Source organism: Panthera uncia (genome assembly GCF_023721935.1).
Source record: "Panthera uncia isolate 11264 chromosome C1 unlocalized genomic scaffold, Puncia_PCG_1.0 HiC_scaffold_4, whole genome shotgun sequence".
Lineage (NCBI taxonomy): Eukaryota > Metazoa > Chordata > Mammalia > Carnivora > Felidae > Panthera > Panthera uncia.
This window is the reverse complement of record NW_026057585.1, coordinates 18230935-18246676: the sequence shown is the minus strand read 5'-3', so window position 1 is coordinate 18246676 and position 15742 is coordinate 18230935. Positions and strand designations below refer to the sequence as shown.

The following is a 15742-nucleotide window of genomic DNA, read 5'->3' as shown; positions in this document are numbered from 1 at the left end:
TGGAGTATTACTCAGCAATCAGAAAGAATGAAATCTTGCCATTTGCAACTCCAAGGATGGAACTGGAGGGTATTATGTTAAGTGAAATTAGTCAGAGAAAGATAAAAATCATATTACTTCAATCATGTGAGGAGTTTAAGAGACAAAACAGATGAACATAAGGAAAGGGAAACAAAAATAATATAAAAACAGGGAGGGGGAAAAAACAGAAGAAACTCATAAATATGGAGAACAAACTGAGGGTTGCTGGAGGAGCTGTGGGAGGGTGGATGGGCTAAATGGGTAAGGGGCACTAAGGAATCTACTCCTGAAATCATTGTTGCACCATATAGTAACTAATTTGGATGTAAATTTAAAAATAAATAAATAAATAAATAAATAAATAAATAAACTAGTAAAAAATTTTTAAAAAGTATTTAAAAATATAAAATAAATAAATAATAAAAATAAAAAATAATATCTAAAAGCACTATGTCCTTAAATTTTCAACTTTTTGCAACATCTTTTATAGTTCATGTGAGCACCACCCATGTTTCCCCAGAGTTAGAATTCTCTTGATTCCTGCTATCCATTTCTCCTGACCACTTTGGGAAATCTACTTACAAAAGAATAGAAGACTGAACAGGTTTCCAACTCTAAAGGTCCATCAGATATCATCCAGGAAGTTCCCTGACAGCTTATGCAATCAAATGAGTTTGAATCTGTATTTTCATGTTCACATTTCCATTATTACTCTATAGCATAAACAGACATTAATACACTATCATTGGCATTTTCCCCTTTCAATAATTTCTTTTTGTATTGCAGAACTGTAAGTTAAATACAGCAACTGTGATGTGAGTTATTTAGTAAAAGTTTTGTTAACTAAAATTTAAATTAAAAAAATAAATAAAATAATTACACAGGTTTAAAAAAGTTTCAAAAACTAATATTTTAATGTCTGTCTTCTGATACTATTTCTACATTTATATCAACACATATATGCTACATACCAACCTTGTATTGCAAACAAACATGAAGTATTAGAAAATAAAACATATTGACCTAAATTTTCCCATATTAAAAAACATAGGTTTGGAAGTTCATCTTTAAGTGACTATGTGGCACAAATAATGTCAACAGAAATTACATAAATTTCCTATGTCCCAACATAGGTCTTTGTACCTGAAATGATCAGATTTTTTTTCTGTATTCTATAATATAACATTTGTACTATAAAATGGGATAAGTAACTGTTTGAATACATTAATAAATTGTAAGCTTCTAAGATTTTGGTTGTAGAGCTTACACTTAAATATGCCTGGGTATGGGAAGTGTTTAGAGTTCCTTTTATCCCCAAGAGATTCTATAATAAACTTAAATGTTTTGTCATTTTAAACCTATATTTAGAGAGAGTATATATCCCTACAGAAAAAAAAATGAATAAAATTAATATAAGTATCTCAAGGCTCAAGTTTTTATTGGGCTTCTTGGAAAAACTGTATCATTGCTATTCAAACAAAGAATAACATTAAATTGATAATGACATGAACAAAGACACATATAAAAGAGTAGCCTGTAGTTTTAGGAATTTTGAAGTTAATTTCATCAAAACCAGGCACCTAAAAAGACTAATGGTAATACCATTTCAGAAAACAGAAACCCAACAATCAAATGTAAATGTACTTCCTTACAATCTCACGAAAATAACAGCTTAAAAAATCAGTTACACAGTGAAATTCGAAATTGGATAGGCCAGGGTAAAAGAAATACATAGTGAAATATTCTGAAGAAGAAGTAATGGAAAAAGTGTGACTCCCACCACAATCCATTGTACCCACATCCCACTATGGACTGTTCATTCTAATTCTGACCTACTCGGTGGTTGAAAGAAATGCATAAATCGCAGGATCCTAGCCTCGATTTAGCACTGATTCGAAATAACAAATAAATTTGCTTTGAATAACAGAATGTATGTGCATTTCCTTAACAACATTTAATATATTTATATGTAGTGTCTTTTAGGTCTTCACCTGCAAATATCACCCATCTACTTTCTAAGTAACCACAAGTCCCACATTATTGCTCTGTTAAACCAGGGAAACAAAATACAAACTCCCATTACCATTTGATGCAATTATAGTCTCTTAAAACAACTGGATCAATGTGCATGGTGTCCATCAAATAAGTAAAATGATTTACCAAGCGGATTTTTTTTATTTTAATTTTTTCTTTTATTTGAGAGAGATAGTGTGTGCATGAGCAGGGGAGAGGAGTGGAGAGGGAGAGAGAGAGAGAGAGAGAGACAAAGAGAGAGAGAGAGACAAAGAGAGAGGGAGAGAGAGAGAGAATCCTAAGCAGCCACCACGCTCAGCACAGAACCCAACAACAAGCTTGATCCCATGATCCTGGGATCATGACCTAAGCAGAAATCAAGAGTCAGCCACTCAACTGACTGAGCCACCCAGGAGCCCCTACCAAGTGGAATTGAAGTGTCACATTGACTATGTCTAAAAATATGTAAAATAAAATTAAAAACTATGGAAATTATTTGGATAAGAATGGCTTAGATGCTACCCAAATACTTTAAGACAACATTTGTACTCCTTATACTCCAAAAATAACTAATTCTACATTTTGTATAGGGTCTTAAAATAAAATCTCTACCTTTAATTTAAATAAGTCATTACTTTTTATAAATGACAAATAGACTCATATGAGAAAAATAAATCGGTAAATGAAGGTTGAGGAGGCATGGATGTTAATATCAAGTAAGAAAGGTAGAAAGGCCTCAATTAGATGATGTCTGAGCAAAGTCTAGCAAGGCCGAAGAGGCTCCTCTGTCCTGATATTTTGACAGAAGAGCATTCTAAGCAAAAGGAATAACAAGTACAAAGAACCTGATGTAGGAGTTGCCCCAAATGGGAGGAGTTGGAGGAAATGCAAGGAGACAATTATGTCTTCAGCAGAGAAAATAAAAGCAGTCAGTGAAGTAAGGGTGAAGCAGGTTGGAGGCAGGTTGTATCGGTCCTGGGGATGTTCACGGAGTTTAGATTTTATTCCAAGTTAAGATGGAAACCTACTGGAAGTTAAGGGGAAGAGAGGAATAACCTGAATGAGTTCATTTTCCAGACCACTGTGGCTGTTGTGTTGAGAACCGACTACAGAGGGCACTACAGTGGAACAGACTGTGTAGAGAGCAGACAGGAAGCAACTTGCCACTCTCGAGGTGTAAAATTTTGTCAATTTTGCTGTTTTGGACTGAGAGATGAAGTACTGGGTCAGATGCTGGATATACTCTGAAAACATAGCAGACAGGGTTGCTGATGGGTTGGATACTGGAGTAGGAGAGAACAAGAGTCAAAGCTACTCAAGCATTTTAGTTTGAACATCATGACTGATTGTTTTGCCATTAGCTGACGTGGGAAAGATGGTGAGAGGAATGGGTTTCAGGAGTTCTGCAATTCAGTTTGGGGCATGCTAATTTTGAGATGACTTAATACATTCCACTGGAAATGGCTAAATAGGCAGTTGGGTATATGAGTCTAGAATTTAGGGAAAATATCTGGGGTAGAAATAAAACTTTGGGGGTGACAGCCTATTAACTTTATTTAAACTGTAATTAATTAATGACACATTTTATTTTTTTTAAATTTTTTTAACGTTTATTTATTTTTGAGACAGAGAGAGGACAGAGTATGAACGGGGGAGGGTCAGAGAGAGGGAGACACAGAATCGGAAGCAGGCTCCAGGCTCTGAGCTGAAATGACACTTATTTTAAAACTCTATTTGATATAACTTTCTGTGAAAGAAATCATTATGACTTAAAAAATGCTTATAATAGGGGCACTTGGGTGGCTCAGTTGGTTAAGCATCGAACTTCAGCTCAGGTCATGATCTTGCAGTCCATGAGTTTGAGCCCCATGTCGGGCTCTGTGCTAACAGTTCAGAGCCTGGAGCCTGCTTCAGATTCTGTGTCCCCCTCTCTCTTTGCTCCTCCCCCACTCATGGTCTAACTCTCTCTGTCTCTCAAAAGTAAATAAACATTAAAAATTGTTTTAAATGCTTATATTAAATATCTTATCCTCTCAATCTAAATAGAGATCTTGGTCCAATATATGAATCCTCAAAGACAACAACACCAACAACAACAAAAAACTACTTATAATTTATGTCCTAAAACATGCTATAATTTGGATAATAACAAGAATGATCACATTTAAGGTTTAAAAATGTCAGGCTCATCTTTGTCTTTTAACAAATTTTCTAAATATGTACACACATTTTGTTTAATGTATCCCCTTATAAAATAGGAAGATAATTCATCCATATATCTTTCAAGTTCATAATGGCCATAACTCTGTATCAAGTGTGACTGTACTAATTATCTTGGAGAACTTCAGGTGACTTTACAGTGAGCTGGCTATTCCAGAAATAGCATCAAGGCCCCAGTTCTCAGGTTGTCAGAAGACCCAATGGTTGCAGCCAAGTGGAACCAGCTAATATTGATAAATATCAAAGTATATACTGGTTTTGCCAACTTAGCCACCTCCTTGTATTTTTTTAATTAGTCACATGATTCTGTGCTATGCAGAAAAATCTATCCATACGGTCTTCTGTTATGTGGCCCTAGTCCATTGTCCTAACCACAGCACTCTCCTGATAACACACACGTCCCATGAGAATAGACACTGGCATGCTATCCTTGTAGTCAGGGCACTTAACACTGATTGCACATAGAAGTGAGTCATTTAATTTTCACGGTTATTGAACACCTTAACCCTGAACTTTCTTGTATCATAAAAAGCTTCTATGAAAATTGAAACCAGAAATAATATCACAACTCTGAGGACGGCAAAGGAAAGAAGAAATGCCAGCTCAGAGGGTGATACTTAAAAAGTTTGGCATTTCTGATTTACAGTGGCCAAACAGATTAAAATGTTTATTATAAAACTAAAATAAAAGTTTCAATACAAGCATTTGACTTTAATGTTGAGAAAAGCAATATTTGCTAGTATTTAGTTTATTACATGCTATGGAGAGGAGGATTAGAAAAAAGCATTATCTATATTACAATCAGCTGATCTATCAAATCAGTTTTTGCAGAGTCATTATTGTTGGGTAATTGAATATTTATCAAATGATCTGTACATAGCAGATAAATAACCTTTTACTTGACTTCCAGTACCCTGTTATACAAGCCAGACACATTCCCATTTTTGTGTGTATTTAATTTCTTGTTACAGAAGATCCATAAGCCCTTGGATGTGCATCAAAATTATCTGTGGAGCTTTATAAAACACCTATGTTTGGAATCCATACAAAATAAATCAAAATCCACAGGGACGGGACTACAAGTGATTGTGATTATCAAGCCCTGTCTTCTTGACTTTAGTAAAATCCCTTGCTTGTGAGGTCATTAATTCATATGATAAACATTTATTGGCCATCTATTATGCTCCAGGTTTAATGCTACAAGCCAGAGTTTCTTACATAGATGAAAAAGATTCATTCCCTGTTTTCATTTTATCATCAAAAATATTCCGTGATTAGCATTCAACTTTGGAGTAAGTGTAATGGTGTAGCATGCTTTAGGATGCTTTGCAAGGCCAACTACCTCAGTCTGCATGGTGGAGGAGAGTTATTTCTTTAAGAGATAATTTCTAAATCCTAAGCAAAAAGCAATGGTAAGCAGTTTGGGAGAGTATGTAAGGTGGAAATCATAGCTTGCTTGGAGGCAAAACAGAGACTGACATTTTCAGGAAACCACAACAATATCAGCACTAATCTGTTCAATATACTTTTGTAGACACTGGCAATAATTAATATATATAACCTTATTATATCTATCTCAGGTTGTTAGTTAGGCTATTAAAGAGCAATTCATTAGAGCCTGACCAACACTTTTCACTTCATTCAACAAAGATTTATCAGATGCTAACTGTGACAGGCTCTGTTCTGTGTGCTTGGGACACACTAAATAAAATAGACAAAGACACCTATCCTAATGATTTTAGGACTATGGAATGGATAAGAACAGAATACAAAAAATATATAATATTCTTCCAAATTATCCAAAATCTATTGTATCCAAATAGATGTAACCACTATTAATCTTACTAGGCACTTGAAACTTTATATACTCCTTGCTTAAAGATGATACACATAATATAATAATTATAATACATGCATAATATGCAAATTACTTTCTAACCTGAAGAATGAGTGAACTAAAATAATCATGAAGCAATAAATATAGATAGGCTATTCTTTACAATAGTTACTAAGCAAAATCAGAAATTCCTAATAGCATACAAAACCGAGATAAAAGTTTCAAAATAAACATATGACAAGAATTTTCCCAATTATTACCTTAACAGATTGATACCACTCTTGGATTAAACTGTTTTGTTCACCAGCAAACAGTGAAATGATGATTTACATTGATGTCAAAGCAACAGTACCACTTCATATGGTGTTTCTATCAGAAAGGAAACTATAATTTTAGAGGTATTCTAGTGAATCAGTAACTTCAAATATGTAGAAGCAACCTTGGAGAGAATGTGGAAAAGTGTTCTTCAAATAAGGAAAGCTAGAGAGACATCCCAAGTCTTTGACTTACAGAGAAGTAAAGAAAGAGAAGATCTAATTACTGCTGACACGACATGAGGAAGTCACTTCACACCACTGTAATTTAACTAGATTTAACCTTGTTCCAGTCCAGTGGGCAATGTAAGAAAGATAATTAATAATCTAAATAGTGACAATATTACATACTGTGCATTCTGGCATCTTGGCAGACACTGGGGACAGAAATAAAACTAAATCATAGTCATTACCCCTCAGCAACTCCTTACAGAAGGCTAACATAAATGAGTAATTTTTAAAATAATGACCTTCTTTTGCAAATTATGTATCTTTTAGTTACATTCTTCCAGTCGATTACACTCCAAACAGCTTTTAGATAATCAGATCTGACACTTGTATAGTGAAGGTAATAAGCATACTACCATATACGTGTCTCCACGTATACTATCATATATGTGGAATAAGACCTGTTGTTCCTTGTGATGGATACTGATTGGAACAGGAAGCAATTTGTAAGTGTCCTTATTACTTAATGAAACCAAGCCAACCACAATCTGAACCTTGAATGCTAACAGACACAGCTGTCAACTTCTCCTTAAATAAGTCAAAGGAAGCAAAGTAACATTTGCTGGTTTCCAGCAACAGCCCTTTTTGTTCTCCACCATCATTAGGGCTTAGGTTTATTCTTGAAAGAGTGGTATGGCCTCCACCACTGAACTTTAATGCAGGCTGAAGAGCTACCTGAATTATAACATCACTTTATGCCAAATCCTCTTTATATTCCTCCTTGGTGGCAAATTATGCACACAATTGCCATGACGCTTACTGTCGTGCAGCTGCATGATTTTGTGCATTAATATTAGGCCCCTGGGCACTATAACCATAAGTCAGGGATGCTGTGTGCAAACATTAGAACACACCATGAAGTAAGCATAGACAAATGATCAAAAAAAAAAGCACAGGCTCTGGAGCAAGACTGTCTAGGTTCACATCCTGGGTCTATCACATAGGAGCTGTGTGACATCCAGCACGATAATTAACTTCTCTGTTTTTCAGTTCCTTCATGGATAAAATGGATATTTTAATATTAGCTTACTTCCAGGGCAATTATCAAAAAGAAATGAGATTCTATATGAAATGTGCTGACAACAGGACCTGGTATGTAATGAGCATGCATTTAGTGTTACGTGGAGATATCAAATCTGATCTAAATCTTGAAGTAGAAGACATTTGCTAGGTGGAGGAGAAAAGAACAGATATTCCAGGGAAGGAGAATAGCACATTCTAAGCCAGAGGAGAATAAAGGCAAGAGATTTAAGATGGCTGAAGTGCAGGGTAAATGGGGGCAGGTTTGTGGCAGGTGGGAAATGGCTATTCATGAGCCTGTACGTACAGAGGGGTCCCATCGTGAAGGGCGCTCTATATCATGCCAAACCATTTGGACAACACATTTATCTTCAAAACCAGAGAAATATTTTGAAGACTCATCAGCATTCAAAAAGAAGAGTGACAGCTCATAGGTTGTGCACCACTGTCAGACTCAAAGAGAGAGGTCAGAGAAAATACCACTTGAATACACACGGCTCTTCTTTCTCTTCAGAGCTAAGAGCACGAAGTGCAAAAGTGCTTTAGAGTTTCTTATTAGCTTTGTCAGGAATTGCAACCACTGCTCTTTCTGGCAGTCATCCTTTGGGAAGTTGTTTGTGAACAGCTGAGTGAGGAAGGAAAGCCAACCACCTCACACAGTGGAAGGTTCACGCCTGTAAGCCCGGATGCCAGTTTACCAGTCAGACAGAGGAAGGAAGCTTCCACTGACACTCTATGCGCTCAAGTTCTATGAATAGGGACCTTCATTTGCCTGTACAGTACAGGGCCATTCAAGAGCAATTAAATTTGTTTAAAATAAGAAAGAAATGCTTTTTAAGGAAAAAAAGAAGGTTTGAAGGGATTGTAAAAGTTGATTGTGCTAAAGCACTTTTACACAGGTTTGTTTTAGTTCTCAATTGTCAAGTCGTATTTAAGCTGGTCTCTTACTCTGAAATATGATAACCTTTCTTTTCTCTGAGTTCTTTCTCCTAAATTAATAGCACTGTCTCTAATTCCATGCGCAGCAAGCAAAGAGTTTATTTTACCAGATAACAGTAGGTCTGGTGATCAGCCAATGTCTAAAGAACCACTAGCCAAGTCAGTAGTAGGCCAAAGACTGCAACCGATAGATACTACTCGCTAAATCACTTTAAAATCAACTTTCATCTTTACCGGCTAGTATTATTCAGGTTGAGTTTGGAGACAACGGAAAATAGGGGGGGAAAGCCTATAAAAATAAAATCACATTAGGGTTTTGCAAGAAAAAGAAATACATATGTCAGACGCATTATAATAAAGAAGGCTAAAACTAAACTTTATGAAAAAAACTAAAACTTTATGTTCTGAATTAAACTGCAAGAGATGTTGGAAGAAGAAAGTCCAAATTTTGGAAAGTCATTATAGTATACCAAAAGCTACACTGAAATCTACATTTAAAGTGAGAGAATTTAGGGAACACTGCAACTTTTTTATACCATCTGTGTATACCTCTCTTTCTTCTTTGCTAAGGGACAAAACTTCAATGGTCTAAAACAAAGTTTGGTTTCCTCTCACCACTCCCAACTCAGGTCACATTTCCCCAGTATCAAATGAGGGAAGTGGAGGAGAAAAAGCAGAAATGCAGATCAGCTCTCAGCCCCCACTCTGCAGTTGCCTTGAATTCCTAATGATTACACCAACTGCCTCTATTTCTCCAAAGGTAGGAGGAAAAGAAAAGTATGTTTAGGATACAATAGAATTCTGGCTTTTGAATACCTAAGTATAATCATTAAAAATGATATAAAGTGATGGGGAGAGCTCAGTACTTATAAGAACCCTGTATTCATAAAAATTGTTAGAGTTGATCATGAATATAAATATTTAGCTTCCACAGTATCTTCTTCAGGACGCTAAGGACATGTACTGCTTTTTCCCTAAAGATAGGAAAACTCTTTATTTGATGGAAAAGCTAGCCCTACCATTATTGTTGCCAGCACAACAAATATTGTGGCAACCTTTTAAGAGTGTCTACTTCTCTGTAGATTAACTGTCCATTTATTCATGAGATATAAGTTGTTTACGTAGTCTCAGATGGTTTAACAATCCAAAAGGAAAATTAATTAGAATTTGCACTACTAAGTGCTCTCCTATTTTTCCCCAATGTTTGCCACTTGTTCAGAAAAAGATTATTATACAAGCAAGTCATAGCAAGTAATAATCAATTCATTATCTGATTTAGTAATAAAACCCTATATATATATTTATATATAATATATACATAATATATATATATAATATATATACATAATATATAATACAGCCAATCTATAAGAAACTTGAAAGACACAGAAATTTGACAGTATTTGCAATAAATATAGAGATATATTATTAAATATATTATTTGAAATGCCTGGTCCTCCATTAACAACTTTAGAGTGGATAAAAAACTCACATTCCTAATCCAGCAACGAACGTACACGAAAGATATTTTACAAACTATTATGCTTTCTACTCTGATACCAATAATCTTACAGAATCACGTAATCAGGTATATTAACAATACAAATTATCAAAAATTACCTTCCTCCAGACTTAAGAAACTGAGAAATTTTTAAATGTATTCTATAACTCAATTTCCTATCTGATTTTCTTCAATTTCTTTAATTGAATCCACCTTCTCACTAAATCTAAACTCCAATATGTTCGTTTAAGCAATATTTGGTCGTTCCATAAAGTCTCAGATCACGATTATTTTGAGATATTTTTGTCACTATTGCTGACCTTCACTCTACTTAGAAAAACACTGAATATTATAAAATGTTTTTTTTTATTTTTTATGAGAAAGAGCATTCAGCTAATAACTTTTCTATGATTTAGTTTCCTCATTAGTAAAGCAAGAAGGGAGTAAAGAGAAACAATCTCTACAGTAATGTCTATCTCTAGCATTCTCTTTTAAAAAATCTTATCTAAACACCTTTTCTTCCCTTGAAAAATTCATCTTTTTATGACACACTCTCAACCAAGCTTGATTTGAGTTCATTCATTATCAGTAAATACACAATGCTTCAATAAATTAAGCAGAGTGAAGAGAGTTTTTTCAGAAAAAAAGCAAATTTCTAGAAAAGAAAGGTGACTACTTAGTTTAGGGAGTTTTTTGTTTGTTATTGGGGGTTTCTTTTGGTCAGAAATCCTACCCAAAAATCTGAAAAGAGATTCATGTTTGCCTTGCTATATTTTAGGGATAACTTAACTTGAATAATATGCTCCTTCTATGTTACTCACCCTGAAGTGAACATAGAACCCAAAAAATTAATTAAATAAATTGTAAGCAGTCATACTACCTAGGTGTATATATTTCTCATTTGCACTTCACAATTGTCTTAACAAATATGAAAATACCTCTTACAGAGTAATTTTTATAAAGTAGAGACTCAGGTGTTTATTATGAAGTAAATTGTCACTTAAGAGATTAACAAACTTAATTTCAAAACTAATAGACAATTTTGTGATGGTGTCCATGTTTAATTGAATATATATGTGCCCCTTAATCTGTGTAAAACAAGCAGGAAGATGCTTCTCATAAGACACCTAATTTTCTTTATTGTTTCTCTATTATAGACTTTGTCAATTTTTATTTAAAAAACAAGAGGAAAGACAATATAAATAATCCTAGCAGGCACTGCATGTGTTGTCAGAAGTATATCTGATCTTTTAACTGATTTCTGATTAAGTAGCCACAGTGGCAAACTTGATCTCTTTACAAAGTTGGATTAGCACATACCCTGGAAGCCAGCACCATTTCACCTGCTGATCCTGGGCACTCAAAACACTCCAGGAAAGCTCACTACCAATTGTTAACTAGCTTTGAAAGTCCTTTATAAAATTAATCAACTTTTTGCAAGGCACAGTATTGGCTTAACCACCAAAGTTTGAATACCATTTTAATTAGTGAAAATGATTCAATTACATACTATTTTTCTCAGTATTCAATTATAGCTTAACCCTTTTTTAAATCCTTAAAACCATCACTCTTAACACAATCACAGCATAGTCACTATAAATTCCAGGTAAATCTCAGGTCCTATCTATGATAAACAATGGCCTAATTGATAAAAAAAATCCATAAATTTCTGAGATAAAACATTTATGTCAACCACAGGAAAATATATGAGACATAAAATTGAAGTTGATGCAAGTGAATATATTATAAAAATAACACTCTTATATTAAATCATAATAAATGCTAAAAATCTTTAATAAGCATGTGAAAGATGACCAAGTTACAGAGTTTGGATTTGCAAAGTAAAATAATATGATTCTGTATGAGATTATAAATTTTCTTTTAATCCATTCACTCCAAAAACTATTCTTTGTAAGGTAGATGCTTTAGGATCCTAACTATACTTTCTTTAGAGTCTAATTTATTGGCAACCCAGAAATTTTTAAGGCTTTAATGTTTTAAATCCAAGAAATGCAAATTTTAGATGAAAATAGGCTGTTTTAAATTACCTTTTGATTTAGCAACCAAATCGCACCATTTCATCTTAGTGACATCAATAAGTTATAGCATATAATACCTTTATTTAGAAACTGGAATGAAATAATATTCATTGTTACTTCAACTGCAAATCTGATGGCTAGTATAAGAACTGGACACTGGGTTTATATTTCCCTTGTGTGATGATTCAGACCAATGTTTTCTTTTTAAACATTAGGATACTATTACTTCCTTTATGAAGTTTATTAAGTGGCAAAATGCCTTCAAGAGTACATTTGTAAATATGTAGCTTCCCACTAGGTAGTAAGCACCTAGCAACTTGATGACACAAATACCAAATCTTACAGTATGACTATACACTCTTGTAACTTTTGAGACATTTCATCAGAAATGACAAATAAAAACAACACATGATCCTTAAACTTTGCTATTTCTCACATTACTTGGTCTTATAATAATAGTAAAGGTTCTTTTTCCACCATTTACTTGACATGGAACTGAAATGTTTATTTAAAAGTGTTTCACATCTGAAGCTAGATTGAAAAGAGCCAATTTATGCAACCCAAGTGTAGAAATTTGATCTTTCTAATATCCTTAGAGCTTTAAGGAAGGCCAAATGTGGAAAATAAGACAGAAATATCTTCAGTGAAATAATCCTTGAATGCCTACAATGGTGTCTCCTGAGTTTATATTTCATCTGTCTTCATTGAAGAAACTCTTGGTTTCTATATTTTTAAATTCAGAGCTGCCATTATGGTACATTTGTCCATATGTGTGTGTAACAAGTTGAAAAAGAAGGAGTATATCTGTTCTTTCTTAATCGAGTGTCCTTTTCCAGAATCACTGTAGTCAGAAGGATTTTAAGAGGCCTATGTGCTGAGGCAGATGCTAAATTCCAAATAAATTCCAAATAAATTCCAAATAAAACCAGCAGAGGGCAGAACAGCGAACAGAAATGACCAACCCAGCTGGTGACCAGGTACCAAAGGTAAAAAGCAAACTTTTGATGGATTCCACTCTCAAAGACTCTATTTATCCTAAAAAATGTTTAAATGAATGCATCAGAATAATTAGCATAACTCGTATCAAAATTTAAGCACAGTTCTAAGGAGGCTCTGGCTGTATTTACCAGTTAAAGTCAAGCAGAAGAATAATCAACCACAGCCTGCCACTCAGGAAGGTGAACACCACTAAGCTTGGGGAAGGAACACAGACCTGGTGTGCCAGAGTTCGGCCTCCGGGAGCGCTAATTCCCATTAAGGAGAGCTCAGATCTTGGCATCTACCAGGGCCAGACTCAGGTTTCTGCTAAAGCCTGCGCATTTGGGGTTGACAACTTCTTTCTCCCTCGGCCAATCCTCGCCACCCTTCTTCCTAACCCCCACTTCTCTGTGCACTCCTGACAAAGCTTGCTTTTCTACTCTAAGCTGTTCGGGCTCTGTTAACTCCAAAGGCGTTTGCCCGCCAGTCGTGTCTACAGCACCTAACGGACCGCTCCAGCCAGATGCCTTTGCGGGAAAGGGCGGGGGAAGGGGAGGGAGGAGGCGGAGGGGAGGAGTGAAGTCGCTCTCCCTCCTTGGGTACTGACAGGGCTGCAGTCTTCCGAGCAGGTCTGGTCATTGAATATTTGGTGGTGCCACGTAGGAACTTTTCCTTACCTCTCCCCTCCCACCCCATCCCAGTCCCCCTCCTCTTCCCTCCCAATCCCTGTTCCTCCTCTCCCACCCCATTTGCTTGGCGAGTTTCATCATTCTCCAAGAGAACTGCGAGTCCAACCTGCAAGAAGAAGTGGGGGGGGGGGGCGCGAGGTGGGGGTCAAAGTGGAGAGGAGTGGACTGAGATTCAGGGATAAGTGTTCCCCCCATCTTCAACCCGTTCTTTACAACCTGCCAATTTTTTTCCCACTTAAAATCTCTCCAAAACGCCACCCACACCCACACCCACACCCACACCCACCCACCCACCAACACACACACACGGTGTTCTCAGTCTTCTAGATTCATCACCTCTGCTTTCTCTTACATCCCTAAAAGTAAAAGAGCCTGTTTCTCACTTTGTTCCACACAAAGAACTTTATCAAGGTTCATTTTATACCCTTTCTCTATATTCCAGCTCACCCTTAAAGAGATACTTCCATTAGTTAGAATCTGAAGAAACCAGAAGATGTGTTCCAAGGGCAATCTAGGGACTAGTCCTCAAACAAAAGCTCTGCACAACTGCCCTTGTGTTCAAGGTAATATTTTTCCTCTTTTCAAAGACGCTGGAAAGTGGTGAAGGGCATTTCAGCAGGCTCTGTGCTGACAGATCTTTTTTCCTGCTACCTCTTCTCCCATTACTGTCCCGCCTACATCCATCTCTCTCTCCAGCCTTCACTTCAACCTGGTGGCAGCTACAATCTGGATTTTATTTAGGAGAATTGTTTTTTTGGGGGGGTAGGGCTTGGGAGGGTGGGGGGAGGAATGGCGGGGGAGGAAGGGTGAAGAGGGGGAGGGGCACAGAATGACAAAGACCGACGGCAATCTCCCACCTCCCCAAAACCACTTTTTTCTTACCTCCTCTGACCTCACTAGCCTGGAAGAGGAAAGTCAGTGCGAGGGTTGTTATGGTGAAATTCCAGAGCCACCGTTTCGTTTTCCACCTAGAGGACCACCGCTCCATCTCCGAGCCCCGCACTCAACCGTGAACTCAGCCCTCGAAATTGCGATTGCAGACCAACTTCGTCCCTTCCCAGGTATCGTCGGGGATGTTTGCTACACAGCCATTGAGGAGGGAGAGGGGGGAAAAGTCAAAGGGCTTTTTCTTTAAAATTCGATGGTTGGCCTCCTTCCTGTGTCTCGCCCCCTCCTCTCCCTCTCGGTTGGCCCCGCCGGCCGGGACCCTCCGATCCGTCCTCCGCGGGGCCCTGCCTTCAGACTGAAGGCAGATAAGGGGCTTCAACCGAAAATCTGAGAGGACTGCGTGCCCCTAAAGGCTTCATGCCGTCAGTGGGCCGGACGAGAGGCTCCGGGCAGCCCCCTCCTCCGCCCACTCCCCTCCCGCGCCCCCCTTACCCCGAGCGAAACTGACAAGCCGGTTGAGGGTCAGACCCAATCACACAACTCTCGGGCGGCCCCGAGCCCGCCCCCCTCTCCTCCAGCCCAAGAATCAGGACTCCTGGCAAGCCCAGCCCACCAACCACCCCCCATCTCCCGTCGCCTCTCCTCCCTCCTCTCCTACCCAAATCCCAGAGAAGAAATGGGAGGGAGTTACGCGGGACGCGTGCTTGGCTCCAGCACTTTGGGAATGAAAGGAATTGCAGGAGAGCCCCGGAGCCCACAGAGTTTTCAAGGAGCTTCTGTATTCAATAAAAACAGCTACTTGTCTACTTGCACCCGTCTGTTAGCCTCTCGTTCGTCGGCGGGGGAGGGGAGGAGCCCAGCGTCTGATTTGCCACACCGCTGGAGTTCTGGGCTGGCAGCCGTAACCTTATCCTTGTGCAAAAATCTGCTTCTTATAGCAGACGTGGAACCGGAGGATACATTGCTTTGCCCGCTCCGAAAAGTATTTTTATTTTTATTTTATTTTATTTTTTGTGTCTTTAAACTGAGAGTTAGAAGGGATGAAGGTGAGATGG

The 15742-nt window shown here is 37.2% G+C and overlaps 1 protein-coding gene and 1 pseudogene across 2 annotated transcripts in view; both read right to left on the bottom strand.

Moving 5' to 3' along the window:
• The window catches only part of COL11A1 (collagen type XI alpha 1 chain), a 218620-nt gene extending 203554 nt beyond the window's left edge, over window positions 1-15066 (bottom strand). For both annotated transcript variants that reach the window (XM_049616699.1, XM_049616700.1), the window contains exon 1: window positions 14682-15066. In XM_049616699.1, the coding sequence (XP_049472656.1) occupies window positions 14682-14787 (106 nt within the window). In that variant the 5' untranslated portion in view covers window positions 14788-15066. The remainder of the gene's footprint in view (window positions 1-14681) is intronic.
• Window positions 6881-7425, bottom strand: LOC125913310 (superoxide dismutase [Mn], mitochondrial-like; annotated as a pseudogene).
• Window positions 15067-15742: the final 676 nt, after the last annotated feature.